The sequence below is a fragment of the Periplaneta americana genome, chromosome 16 (genome assembly GCF_040183065.1).
Source record: "Periplaneta americana isolate PAMFEO1 chromosome 16, P.americana_PAMFEO1_priV1, whole genome shotgun sequence".
Lineage (NCBI taxonomy): Eukaryota > Metazoa > Arthropoda > Insecta > Blattodea > Blattidae > Periplaneta > Periplaneta americana.
In genome coordinates, this window is record NC_091132.1 from 102,608,992 (window position 1) to 102,624,605 (window position 15,614).

At 34.7% G+C, this 15,614-nt stretch overlaps 1 protein-coding gene across 4 annotated transcripts in view; it reads left to right on the forward strand.

Moving 5' to 3' along the window:
* Positions 1–15,614, forward strand: part of Cad88C (cadherin 88C) — a 488,883-nt gene that overhangs the window by 354,344 nt on the left and 118,925 nt on the right. For all 4 annotated transcript variants that reach the window (XM_069812621.1, XM_069812619.1, XM_069812622.1 and 1 more), the window contains 4 exons: positions 3,195–3,437; positions 8,109–8,197; positions 8,320–8,477; positions 14,124–14,305. In XM_069812621.1, the coding sequence (XP_069668722.1) occupies positions 3,195–3,437; positions 8,109–8,197; positions 8,320–8,477; positions 14,124–14,305 (672 nt within the window). The remainder of the gene's footprint in view (positions 1–3,194; positions 3,438–8,108; positions 8,198–8,319; positions 8,478–14,123; positions 14,306–15,614) is intronic.

Consider the following 15,614-nt stretch of genomic DNA (forward strand, 5'->3'; position numbering starts at 1 on the left):
GCATATTGTTTACTCTTTACATTATTCACGCGTGAAAACATAGACAGAAAACCCCTTATGTCTCTGGAGTAGATCGGGTAGCATCGTTAAGCTTCACTTGGGCTTTGCAAACAATAGGCAGAGACGATATCTTTAAATTTACCACTTGAACTCTCCCATTTCAAAGGGATGTTGGACGAGTCTAAATAGGAAAGTATGAAATTCTCTGTTCTTACAGCACGTAAAAGTTTCATTCGAGTGACAGATAGTATATATATAAACAAGAAGATATTATAGATATGTTAAAGAGGTTCAAATCATCGAACGCTACTTCATCTTCATAGTTGCGACATTAGCTACACTGTTGTTCACGTCACATGGCCGCTATTTAAAATTTTATTGTCATGAGGTTACGAAAATGTTTATTATTTTTCACGCTATTGTGTATTACAATAATTTGAACCGATGAATGTACTGTATTCAGTACTAAAAATTAACATTGTACGTATTTCATAACTTTATTTTTAAATATCTATATGAAAATTACTAAATTTCAGCAAGGAAAAAATGTTTGTGCAGTACAATATGTCTTTACATAATCTATAAACGTATTTTACAATTATCCGGCAAAATCAGTTATCCAGCACTGGCTTTGTCCCACAGTTGCCAGATACGAGGAATTCTACTGTAACTTGGTGGTGGTGGTGGTGGTGGTAGGTGTTAAGTTTGCAGTACTGGTGGTGGTGGTGGTGGTGGTGGTGGTGGTGGTGGTGATACTGTAGATTGGTAGGGTGGTGATAGTTGTAGATTGGTGGTGGATTGGTGATATGTTGGTGGTGGTGGCAGTAGGTTGATAGTGGTGGTGGTGGCAGTACGTTGATGATGGTGTGGTAAGTTGGTAGTGGTGATGGTGGCGATAGTTGTAGATTGGTGGCGGGTTGGTGGTGGTGATGGTGGCGGTAGGTTGGTAGTGGTGATGGTGGAAATAGGTTGGTGATAGTGGTGATATGTTGGTAGTGGTGATGGTGGTATGTTGGTAGTGATGGTGGTGGTGATGGGTTGATGGTGATGGTGGCGGTAGTTTGGTAGTGGTGATAGTGGAGATAGATTGGTGATAGTGGTGATATGTTGGTAGTTGTGGTGGTGGTATGTTGGTAGTGATGGTGTTGGTGATGGGTTGATGGTGATGGTGGCGGTAGGTTGGTAGTGGTGATGGTGGAGATAGGTTGGTGATATGTTGGTAGTGGTGATAGTGGTATGTTGGTAGTGATTGTGGTGGTGATGGGTTGATGGTGTTGGTGGTGGTAGGTTGGTGATAGTGGTCATAAGGTTGGTAATGATGGTAGGCTCGTAGGTTGGTAGTAGTGGTGGTGGTAGGTTGGTAGTGGTGGTCGTGGTGATGGTGATAGTTGATAGTGGTAGTAGGTGATAGGGTGATATTGGTGGTAGTGGTAGGTTGGTAATGGTGGTAGATAGGTAAATTGTAGCGGTAGTTGTAGTTTATTTAATTATGCTTTCAACAGCAGAAATTTTTGTGTTGAAATTGAATGTGGGCGAAAAATTGGTGATAAGTTTTGCCTCATGACTTCTGCCAGGGACAGAAGATTCTTTTAGGTGCTGTGAATCTTTGTAAGACACTGTACCCCAGGTTTACTTCCCACCCGGAGGAAGTTATGTTCAGGATTTTATCCCCCTTAGGCCAAGTTTGAACCTGCAAACCTGGGATCCAAAGCTAACCATGAGAATGACTGACTACATTGTATCAAAAAGCAAAGCAGTCACATCACAGCCCTGAAAGTCTCTTTGGATAGAAGGATATTATATTAAGTCTTCCAGCTCACAAGACAATCGGCACTGAGGAGCAATTGGCCTATATCACTTGTTGAAAATCTCTCAGGAATACACGTGAATCTGTTACAGTCTGCACGAAACTTCTTATCAGCCCCATATGCATGCGTGACGGATTTACTAGCCAGAGAGCTCATTTTCATGACAGTGATAATATTCACATTACTTCAGAGATTGCATGCTCTCAGCAATATATTTGCATGAACAATGACATTCACAGAGAGCACGTTGCATAGCATAGGTATGTAGCACTCACAATTATGCAGCAACATGAACCCACAATAAAACTGTCAAGTCGTACATGCTCACAATTTCAGTGAGGAGTTTCTAGTAGATCGTATAGTTTTTTTTTTTTTTTAATTATTAAGTACAGAGCACAATGGTGTGGAAAAGCTATATTATGTATCTTCTCTCTTCATTACGATGGTCAGAATGTTTTTTTTTAATGAAAAGGGGATGAATTTTGTGTTTGGCTAGTCTTTCAACTGCTGTAATAAAATATGTAAATTCTAATGAAAGTACAGAGCATTCAATTTAAGAGGACAGCTGCAGCATAATTACTAGTATGTGCATTTTTTACACAAAAGAAAAAACAAAATAATTGCGTTTTCCTTGGTTACTAATTGTAACGTGATTGTAATGGTTTATGAATGATGCTTGGCTGAGAATGGGTCAACGAGAAGAGCAGACATTATAGCCATCGATCGCTGGAATCAAAGATGCCTCATTCTTGACCCCACTGTCCGTTTTGAGAAGGATGATCAACAAGCCAATGAAGTTAACAATGAAAAGAAGTCTATTTACAACCCATGTATTCCTCACTTCAGTGAGAGATACAAAATGAATATTAATATATGGGAGTTGACTTCTTTTTGGCGCTAGGGGAACTTCATTCAAGTTAACCAAAACCATTCTCCTTTATCTTAAATTTTCTAATGAGGACATTAACAAAATTTGTCTAATGGTATTGAGAGATTCATTATCCATTTTACACAATCACTTGTATGTAATTTTTTTTTTTACTTCATTTCATTACTCTTCAATGTATTTTCATCTCATGTTTCTCCGAAATCAAATTGTACTTTATTTTTAAATTTATCATTGTTCCGTATTCTCTTCGCAATCATATTTTATTTTTAATTTAACCTCTGCTTTGTATTCTGGATCCTAGTGGTCAGCCGTAGATTTCGGTCAGATGTCCCAAATTGTGGAATATGTGTGTATAACAGAGAAATATATATCACCCATACTATTACAAACAAAATATACACACAGTTACGTTATGTACGGTACTGAACTCTTCAATGTGTGGTCCTCTTTTAAAATGAACATATTGTACTTACGCAAGATATTTAATTGTACTTCAGGTCCTAGGGATGCAACAGATCTGGTTCATTTGGATTCTGAAACTGGTGAGATTGTAGTAGCAAGTAAGATAGATCATGAACTGTTCCCGTTCCTCAACTTCACTGTACGAGCCACTGACTCAGGGATACCACCACGTTCCAGTCTGGTTGATGTTTTTATTCAGGTGCTGGATGAGAACGATAATAACCCATACTTTGTGGGTGATGTGAATAACATAACTGTTCGAGAAGATGCTCCTGTAGGTAAGTACTTCGCAGTTATAATACTAAAAAGACACAAGGCATGTTTGTCCTTGTATTGGATGTCTCAATTTAACGTGAAATGATACAGTAAGGACAATATATCTATCAGTCACTTAGCACACTGAGTTGACGCTGGTAATATGTCATATAGTCACCCAATTTGACCAAGAAATGCTGAAACTGTCTGTCGTTCTTTTCTATGCATTTTTAATATCTGCTTAGTATGTTCTCCATCACTCACTCAAGTTCCCATCGAGAAATAGAGGCAATCTCCTGATGGATATTATGCTTGAGATCATCTTGTGGGTTTTTTCTGTACACTGTATCTTTCTATGAGCCCAAAAGATAAAATGCACGTGGGGTCAGGGCAGGTGCTCGAGGGTGCCACAGTTTAACACTAATGGCTCTATGCTAGAACACTGTATTAATTTCTTGCAGGGAAAGATTTGCTGTATGAATGGTAGGGAAATCCTATTGAAAAGATGAATAATTTCGTTTCTTCTCTGTCAACCCTTGAGAAAAATCATAAAAAAAATAGCCCAACAATTCTTTCCCCACTCATGGTACATCGTACATCAATTTCTTTGTCATGTAGGTGAACCTCGTGAATATAATATCTGGGTTTTCAGTGAATTAGTAGCAATAACTTGAATTTACGTAGCCATGGAGATGAAATCAAGCTCCATGAGAGAAGAATTTCCCCATCATGTACATTATTCACAATCCATTCACAAAATGTAGGCTTTTTTTTTTCCAGTATCACCTGGTTGTAGCTCACGATACAAACTAATTTTTGTATGATTTGATCATCATTAACAATTTTGTAGGTCTATGCACGGAAGAACGAGAAATTCCCGCTTTTTTGGGCAAGCCACCTAATGGAATTTTTATGGAAATTTTGCAAATGGTAGTCATTGTCGTCCAATGTTTCTTCCGTCATAACCATTTTTTCCTCTTTGTGCTTCCTATCTATAATACTTCCGTTATCCTGAAATTTACATACCAGTACTTAATTTACGGATTATTTCACGAGCTGGAACCTAGGAATTCTTTCTGCAAATAGCCTTCGAACTTCACAAGCGAATTGTGTACATATAATATAGGGAGAGTTCAAAATGGAGGTTTTCACGAACCAGAACATAATGTTCTTTTCGTAGACATGATGGTGTCAGATGACAACAACAGAATAATTAATTATTAATGACCAGTAAGATGCATAAAATACCATGATATAGTATATATAATTAACATTTAAATATTTATATACTGGTACACATCAATTAATATAAACATTTCAGATATATGTCTTCGGAAATTTTCATCTATTTATCACATTTACATAGATGGAAACTATAAACAGTAAGCACTTTATTCAGCCGAAAAAAATATACTGAATAAAATACACATAATATTAATAAATTTACTTCAACGTGTATATTATTACAGTAGAGGAGACAAGACCTGTCCTGTGACCTTATCGCGTGCCATGGCTATATCACCAATGGTATGGAGAGGGAAGATAGGTTTTAGTCTGAGATGAACTTACGTGTCAGTAGACTTGTATAATATTAACCATCATGAAACAAACTCTCTTTCTGATAGCTCATTCTTTCCACTCTCGCATAGCTCACATGCTAAGTCTCGCCTCCCCATCTGTACTAGCAAAAGAGAATGATTTCCAGCCCTACGCTGGAACCTTTGTTTCGCGAAGTCTTTGAAATGGACACTAAGGTAGCAGTTTAAACAACAAGAAATTTAACTCGCTGCCTGCAGTGGCCTATGACATCTGATCATTAGCTCGATATGCAATGATAAACTGTGGCTCAATTCCAGTCCTTTTTAATTTCATTAACACCACGCCATTGTTCAGAACCTCAGCGATACTCACTGCAGAATCAAACATATGAAAGGCATGTCGCAAGAGTATTATAAATTAGCGAGAACTTATAATTCCCTCTCATTATTTCACCTTAGTCGCTAATCTGTACTCATGACTATTTGCACAGCCAGTACACATTTGAGCTTTTCTAGATTTTTTTTTTTTTAATATATTTTAATTTGGGATTTCATTGAAATTAATTTCAAATCCTAAGTAGGTAAACATTTTTACTCTTGTTGATCCAGCTTAACATTACATTCTTCTGTTTCATTTCTTGATACTTTCATTACTAAAGTTTTTTTTAGTGTTCATTTTAATGCCATATTTTCTGCATCATTTTTTCCAAATTTCAATTTCTCTGATTTTCCCTATCACTTTAATGTCATCTATTACTACAATAAACAAAACTTTAACTTCATTGTCTCTTGCCTATGTTTGTTTCAAATCAGTCCTATTAGTCATCTTCACATAACCCGAATCACATAAATGAAGTGAGTAGGCATTGGATATAGTATCAGTAGTTGTCTTCACACAACATTTGCAGTTTCATGTTCTTCTTATTTTTTCAGTTAAGCATTTTGAGACTTGTAAGTTCTTAAGGGGACACTCAACTTAAAAATTGGATAAAAAATGTCATAGAAATGAAAAATTAAATTTCTACACTAATTTACGTGACAGAACTAAATCAATAAGCAGAATTCTTCCCCTATTCATTGAGAAGTCACAGTCAAATACACAAAGCCAAAAAATAAAAAATGATAATTAAAAGTGATACTTCAATTAATGATTGATTAAAAATTGAAATATTTTTTATTTTGAAAAGTGTTTGATCTAATGAGATGAGATTTTGCATATTACTTTTCATGTATATATTAAACTTTTTCTCCAAATTTGAAAAAGATTGGTCAAATAGGAAAAAAGTTCCAAAATATAGTTGAGTGTCCCCTTAAAGCTATACATATTTTTTCTCTTTTCACATGATCGCATAGGCCTACTGTACATCCAATATATAGAACTTACCCTATTTTAATTTTTTATACATAAGCTATCTCACACAAACATTAAATCTGTTGTCGATCTTCCATTTCTGAAGGTACCGGTACTGTATGTTACTGTTCCCTAAAAGTTTTTCAAAACATTGTTTAATTTTCCTGCTAGGATTTTTTCATAAATTTTGAAAGACTGACACAGTAGTATTATCGATACTTTATAGTTGTAACATTCTGTTCCATTGCCCTTTTTTTGTGTATTGAAACAATTAACCCCTTTTGCCAAACTGTTGGCATATTTTTCATCCACATTAATCTTAACGTTGTATGTAACCACTGCTGTTATTGCTGATTTTATCATTTCTACTGATATCTCATTTTTTTATCGATCATTTTTCATTTTCTTAATTGCAATTTCAATACGAGTATAAATTCGATATAGCTATTGTATTGTGCTCGTTTTTGTTGTTTCTCTATATGATGAAGCCTGTGATATTTGTGTTTTTTGGCTAATAAAGTTGTTGTTGTTGTTATTCCACGTTTTCTGACGCTGTTTTGTCTACTGTCTCTATCAGGGGCAGACGCAGGATTTTTTTTCGGGGAGGGATTTGAGGAGATAGTAAAAATGGAGTAATGAGAAATAAGTTTATATAATGGTACTCACAATTTGTTTCCGAGTCACAAACATTTACAAGTTGGCCTGAGTATGTAGTCGGTATAGCCTTCGTGCTCGAAGTTGCAGGTTCTACCCCAACCCAGCTTGATGGAATTTAAGTGTGTTTAAATGCGACAGGCCTCATATCATTCGATTTACTGGCATATAAAAGAAGTCCTGAGGGAAAAAATTCTGGCACACTGGCGACGCTGATATAACCTCGGCAATTGCGAGCGTTGTTAAATAAACCATAATTTTTTAATTTGAACACTTACAATGACTGCAATACGAAAACAATGACAGAATGACATTTACAGAAGAAGGCGACGAGGCTTCTTAGACATTTCATCCAGTACTTCATGAGCTTTTACTTCTACATTTTTAAGTATATACATCAAGGCCAGTTCATTTAATCTGTCTGCTCTCATCGTGCTCCTCAAGTAAGTCTTCAAATACCGCAATGTTGAGAAGGACTGTTCTGGTGTTGCTGTAGTTACAGGCAACGTGCAGAAAAGTTTCAGCGCCTTGCGAGTGCAGGGAAAAATAATCTCATTGCACCTGTTCAAAGATGATATAAAATCAGTACTGTAGGTATTAGGTGAAGATTTTTCTGATCAAGGAAATTTCTTCTCCACATCTTCAATTCATTGAAGAAAGACTCTGGTGATGCATCAATATCATTGGGCCACTGATTTACTACAGCCTCAACAGCAGTTTCTAAATCTTCATCTGATGCTCGCACTATGATTTTAGGCAGCAAAGTTTGTATGGACTTTAGGATTCCCTTATGATTCAAAAACCTGTCCTTGAGCTGACTAATGAAATAGTCTAAGAAGAGAAGGAAAATTAAAAGCCTAAAATACCCTTCATGACTCTCTGTCTTGAACTAAGAACTCTGTGTTTGTCTTCCTGCAGTTCTTGGAATTTAACACTTTAGCAAAGAGAATTTACGTGGAAAACTCTCTACATGTACATTCACGAATTAAAATTAATATTATTTTTGTTTCTGGTTTCGTATTTATCTCAAAATTCCGGGAGGGGATATATCCCCTTAATCCCCCACCTTGCTTCCGTCCCTGGTCTCTATAGAAATAAAATGATTTGCAGAGAATTTCACTTATTATTTAATGGTTTTTTTACATTTGCAGGGACTGAAATTGCAACTATAGAAGCAAGAGATGCTGATTCAGGGGATTTTGGAAAAATCACTTATTTATTGGATCGAATGTCATCTCAGGTAAATAACTTGTTTATATAGTGTATAATTAGTTTATATAATTCAGCCACAATCAGAGTAATCTTGTTGTGTTTGTAAAAAATGTTAAACGAATATGACTACTGACTGTTTTTTCTTTAAAGGGAAAATTCCAAATAAATCCCAGAACTGGAGTTTTAAATGTGTCAGATAAGTTAAATCGCGAAGAGCAGAATACGTACATGCTTGTTATTGAAGCCTGGGACAACTACCAATTTGGATATGTGAGCGGAGAGAGCAGAAATGCCTTCAAGCAAATCGGGTAAGTACTGAAAGGATAGAAACTAATAAATTACATTAAATTGTATTTTTACTCCATCTCGATTGCAATTTCATGCATTATGCATATCAGACAATTCTGCAAACAGATGCGTTCTCTGTTACTAAAATGTAGAGGTCTGGCCAGAGTGCTGTCTTTGGACAATAGTGACAGAGTGGGACAAATAGAAAATAGTTCATTGTTTGGTTACTTACTTACTTATGGGTTGTAAGGAATCCAGAGGTTCATTTCCGCCCTCACATAAGCCCATCATCGGTCCCTATCCTGAGTACGATTAATCCAGTCTCTACCATCATATCCACTTCCCTCAAATCCATTTTAATATTATCCTCCCATCTACGTCTCGGCCTCCCCAAAGGTCTTTTTTCTTCTGGCCTTCCAACTAACACACTATATATGCTACATGCCCTGGCCATCTCAAACATCTGAATTTAATATTCCTAATTACGTCAGGTGAGGAATACAATGCATGCAGTTCTACATTGTGCAAGTTTCTCCATTCTCCTCTAACTTCATCCCTCTTAGCCCCAAATATTTTCCTAAGCACCTTATTCTCGAATAGCCTTAACCTCTGTTCCTCTCTCAAAGTAAGAATCCAAGTTCTACAACCATACAGAACAACCAGTAATATAGTGGTAACTGTTTTATAAATTCTAACTTTCAACTTTTTTGAGAGCAGACTGGATGACAAAAGCTTCTCAACAAATTAATAACAGGCATTTCTCATATTTATTCTGCGTTTAATTTCCTCTCGAGTGTTATTTATACTTGTTACTGTTGCTCAAACTCTTTTAACACTTGTATAATCACTGATTAACAATAACTTCTTTACTGTGTTAATATTATAAAAATACCTGGCTGACTAGTTTCGACGTGGTGTTCGTCAATGTGTGAAGCCTAGTCTTCGGACAATGATGGACACCACGTCGAAACTAGTCAGTCAGATATTTTTATAATATTAACGCAGTAAAGAAGTTATTGTTAATCAGTAGAAAATTGTGTTTGCCACCATGTTGTTGGCAACAACCTAACATAGTTGATGGATTTATTTCCTCCCTACTTTCCTGAATGTTCATATTAGAACTGTGTAAGTTACTAAAAATAATACCAGTAGTACAATAAAGTTTGAGATGTTGTATTTGGACTGTATCATATATACTAACAGTAAATAATAATAATAATAAATATGAAGTTAGGGAAGTAATTGCATTACGAGACAGTTTATCACAGTTAAGATAAAAAATAAATAACCATAGAAAGTGTCGTTTTATACAATTTGTCAATTTTCACTTGGTAAAAAAGAAAGAAAATTCAATATCCAATACAATGGCCAACACCTTCCTAGGAATTATGAATCCAAATATCTTGGAGTTATTTTCGATAGTAAGTTAACATGGACCAACCATTTGAAATACATTTCTGAAAAAGCTCGTAAAAGATTCTCCCTTCTAAAAAGACTAGCAGGAAAGAAATGGGGATGCTCTAGGAATACTCTGAACATTACATACAAAATGTTTATATAGCCAGTGCTGACATACTGCGGAGAAATTTTAATTACTTCACCTTTCATAAACGAAATAGAATATGTTCAAAACCAAGCTCTCAGACTCATTACTGGTGGAATGAAAACAACGCCAATAGATTCTATGAGATTCCTCACTAATATTAACAGCATCAAAATGACAATAGAAGAAAAAGCACTGATTCAATATGAAAAACTTATCAGATTACCAGGAAACAATTGGCATTCATACAGTCCTCTCTGTAGATTTAAAACTCAAAAAAGTTTCATATCCTTTGTTCAAGAATTAAAACAGAAAATCAATATCCCGAATTTAAAAGAAAACTTACAAATTACACCAAACCCTTTAACTCTATTAAATATAGAATATAATCTAAATTTAACAGAAGAAATACTAAAATCAGAAGTAAACACTGAAATACTAAAAGAATTGTCTTTAGAGACAATTAATATTACGTACCCTCCACAAAACTGGCTTCATTTATACACTGACGGATCCTTGATCTCCATAGAACAAGGTGCCGGTGCAGGTGTTACATGCTGTCTCTTCTCACTTTATAGATCTCTTGGGTATGGAACAACAAGTTTTGATGGAGAAATCATTGTAATAAGTGAAAGTCTCAGGAATCTTCTATGCCACATCAATAAATTTAAAAATGCAGTTATATTGTCAGACTCCAAAGCAGCTATTCTATCAATAGTCTCTAAACACACACCTTCATCTCAAACAGCAGAAATAACTAAAATGCTCTCTCAATTAATATCACTCAATAAAAGAATTGTATTCCAATGGATACCATCCCATTGTGCAATCCTGGGAAATGAGAATGCGGATGCTTTAGCGAAGAAGGGAAGCACTGCTACTTACAGACCTGTTACTAAATCTACGTATTACTCTGTGAAGAGATTTATTAAATCTACATACTTAGACTTCAACAAACAAAATTTGATAACTCAATCCCAAGGGAAAAAATGGAACTCTCTGCATCAAAATCCACAGTTAATTCGCGATTTACCACGAAAATCGTCTGTAGCTGCATTTAGATTGGCAACAGGCCATGATTGTTTGGCCAAACACCTGCATAGAATTGGAATATATCAGTCCCCTAACTGCCCATTGTGCAACTCAAACCAAGAAATGGATTCGGAACACCTCAAAATCTGTGCTTCAGTGGCTGGCCATGATAATACCTTTGAAAAATATTGGAGTGCAAGAGGTCAAATGACTTTATTGTCAAACGCCTGGCATTAGAAAACAACAACAACAATTTGTCAAAGTACAGTTGCACAGTAAATTGAAAACTAAATACTAGATTTACCTGGATATAATAATTCAATAATTTAATTAAACAATTATATAAATCTTGCTGGAAATTATACTGATATCAGATCCACAAATATAAAAGTTAGTTCAATGAATAGTGAAATCCAACAAAAATGTAGTCACTATTAAAGTTCTTGTAGATAGACTTGAATTGTTATTTAACCTAATCTGATTATAATTATAATGAGAGAAGTTCTTTGTGATCCTGGCTGAACTTGTGTGTTGGCAAGTAATTTAACTTGCATTTTTCAGCTAAATCATTGAAAATATTTCTGATCCACCTGGAAGGAAATAAGACAAAAACCAATCATTTCCATGTTCCTGGGTATTAGCTACAAAAGTCTGATACCTTCATTTCTGAGGCCATGCAAATACAACCTAGCAAAGTCTAGAAAACATCAAAGATTTTATGAAACTCAAATAGAAACTCAAATAGATCTCAGCTGTAAGCTGCAGTCCTACCAAGTATTAACCTTACACTTAAAGCAGCAACAACAACTATAATAAAAATACCTATACCTATACCTATTAATATGAAAAAGAAATTTCCTTCCTTTCTATATTTTCACATTTTCACCAGTTTGAATACTGCTAGATAACTTACATAATTAATACTAACATTATTCACTACTTAACTTTGTAACTTCCTTTACTGTGTTAACATGAGGAAATTACCTGGCTGATTAGTTTCGAAGTGATATTCTTCATTGTCTAGATTATAGAAATTTTGATCAAGAAGTTATTTTTTAAGTCACTTTGAAATTGTTTTTCTACCAGTATTAACAATTTTATATTTCCTGACAAAAAATTGTTTCTCTATAATTAGTGGATCTTCTCCTAGGTATAATCCTGCCCTATGAATGTCTAATTTAGGCCTATTCTGTATGTCACATTAGTGAATATCACTGTTTTTGCAATACCGGTATCTTGTTTGTTTCTCGTTAATATTATAACGTAAGGTGACCATTTTTTCCAAATTCAACATCAGGATATTTCAAATAAAAAACAAGTGTAGCAGTAAAACAACATGTTTTAATGAAAAAGCTGAAAAAGTACTCACCCTACAATCTTCATTTCTAATTTTGCTTCTTATATCTTATATTTTTTCGAAGAGTGGATTGATTTTATGAGTAATAATGTTGTGCAGGATGGTGAGAATGAATGGGAATCAAGTGTGCTGTCTGTGTGGGTTTCCTATAATTTTTTAGATAAATTTATTATCCTTTCTTTCTATGTTTAGGTCCAAGAAATGTAAAGTACTGGTATTGTCTATTTCATTGTCTGTTACAAGTTGGAGGGATTTTCTGTGATTTATCCAAAGCATTTGACTGTATAAATCATAAAATGCTGCTAGATAAATTCGATTATTATGGAATTAAAGGTGTTGCACACCAATGGTTTCACTCATATCTCATAGATAGGAAACAGAAAGTTGAAATCAATACAACAATGAAATCTGCATCGACATTGGGAATTATTAATAATGGAATTCCTCAAGGATCAATATTAGGTCCCCTACTTTTTCTAGTGTTTATAAATGATCTTGCCCCCCTAATAAAATATGTAGGTCATCCCATATCATTTGCAGATGTTACAAGAATAGTAATTACAGCAAATAACTCCAACACATTCCGATCTTCAACAGAGGAAATTCTCTTCAAAATATGTGACTGGTTCTCTGTCAATAAATTGGTATTAAATTGTAACAAAACTAACATAATTCAATTTAAATCCTGTCCAAATTCAACCTCGCAAATTTCTAGCGCAATAATTAACAATAGATCCCTATTAGAAACAACAACTACCAAATTTCTTGAATTAAAAATCGATAATGTGTTAAATTGGAAAAATTATATTAAAGAAATTACCCCCAAACTCAGCTTGTTTTACTATTAGATCTATGACTTACATACTCCATCAGCAAGTCTGTTGTGCTATCAAAAAGGAGTGTGTTATATGGCAGTAAAAATTTTTAATAGCCTCCCTATCGATATAAAAAATGAAACTCAAAACATAAAATTATTTAGGGCCAAATTAAAGAAGTACCTAATTTCTCACGCCTTCTATTCTGTAGGTGAATTCATGACATTCAATAAAACTTCATGAAATTGATACTAAAACTTTGTGTTGTACTAGTAAACTATATTGTAAATTTCGTCTGTGTATATTTCATCTAGACTGTGACTATAAATTAAGACTTTATAATAGTATTAAGTTTTTTGACTTGTTCCATATTTTAGCTGTAAGCAATGTATGAATACCATGGAATGCTAATAAATACAATACAATACAATACAATACAATACAGTACATCTTCTTCGATAAATTGGACCTTCGGGAGCATAGATTTTTCGCTTCTATTTTGAATTTCCAATGCATATTTATCGAATTTCGGATATTATAACTTTCAGTATGCTCAGCATTACAATTACAGCACATCTTGTCATTTGAGTAGTAGCAGTATCAGTACGTAAGCCTATCACATTCATAGGAAAGTTATGCTTTAGCATATTTTCCACATTTTGATGTAACAAATTACTCTTAGGCAATGAATATGAACACAGACAGCATATCGAAAAACACTTTATTCACATCAGGAATGCTGAAAATACGTATCTGAACTATTTTTTTATACTTAGCACAATAAGCAAGTAAAAGACGAAAACTTGTTATGAAGACAAATTTGACGAAAACTTACATTAAATAGCAGTATCTTACTATGTACAAAAGCTGGTACATGTATTGCATGCATAAAGTCTGATTAATTCATTTTAATTTTCAGAGTGAACATAGTGGATGTGAATGACGAAGTTCCTGTGTTTGAACCAATTTTTGGCTGTGTGACCATCACAGAGTTCCATGACGTACATGACATTGTTACAGTTGTGAAAGCTTCTGATGCAGATGATCCTAACACACCTAATGGCAGGATATTGTTTTCTATAGCTGGTGGAAATGAATTGGGTATGTATATCAAGTCAATATAAAGGAAACTTAGAATGCTTTTACAGAGTTGGGCACAAATAACTTGGTCTGAATCTAAACTTTCTCCTAAATTAATTAATGCAATATAAAATGAAAGTGAAAATGAATAGCCTAATGAAAGTGACATAGTGTATGTAACCTTCACAATAAATACTGGAAATGTTCTCCACCAGCATTCAAACACTCCTGTGTGCTTTTTAGTGAAACGAGGTGGGTCTGTTATTCATGCCCAACCCTGTCAGTTCTGTTCTGATGTAAACTTTGCTTCGTTCTTGTTACAAGAAGTTCGATTGTATTGCGTTGTGTTGTATTGTATTATATATATATATATATGTGGCCAGAAAGAGTTTTGCATATTAGAATATTTTGTATCTCTGGATCAAATATAACATTTTTTTTTTTTACTTGGTTATTTAACGACGCTGCTTCAGCTACGAGGTTATTTAGCGTCAATGAGATTGATGATAGCGAGATGCTATTTGGCGACATGAGGTCGAGGATTCGCCATAGATTACCTGACATTTGCCTTACAGTTGGAGAAAATCTGGAAAAAAACCCAAGCAGAAATCGAACCCGTGCCCGAGGCAAGCGCCTTAGCCAACTAAGCTATGCCAGTGGCCCAAATATAACATAAATCTCTATTTTTTATAACAATGTAAGGCACAAGAAAACACTAAATATCTTGGATATAACACACGATTCAACAGAGGGTGAAGGAAACTCACTGATTCCTTAAATCAAAATAAAGTCAATTTTCAGTGCATTCAGAATCCTGAGACAGGTTTAGAAGTTGTGAAGCATGTACATTCCCTTAAAAATTCATTTTCACTGATTATAAATTCTAAATAGATTCGGAACACCTCAAAATCTGTGCTTCAGTGGCTGACCATGATAATATCTTTGAAAAATATTGGAGTGCAAGAGGTCAAATGACTTTATTGTCAAACGCCTGGCATTAGAAAACAACAACAACGTTATAACTTCTTTACTTCATTTTTATTTAGAGTATAGGATCTGCATATGGCAGTTAAATCAAGATTAGTATTATATCAAGATTAAGTCTCAACTTAACGCCTATATTTTTGTGCATTCATATTCCTCTGAATGTGAACTAGTGGTGTACAGCGACTTATGATTATTTCTCCCCAGAACAATGCCGAACCACCTCCTTGCTGGTAGCGTTCAACAACAAAAACTTCATTTATACGCTGACCATTTGCTCTCCGATATGAATTCTGTTATCTGGATGCAATGGGTATTTCATCTGTAAATGATACTTCGGTCCATT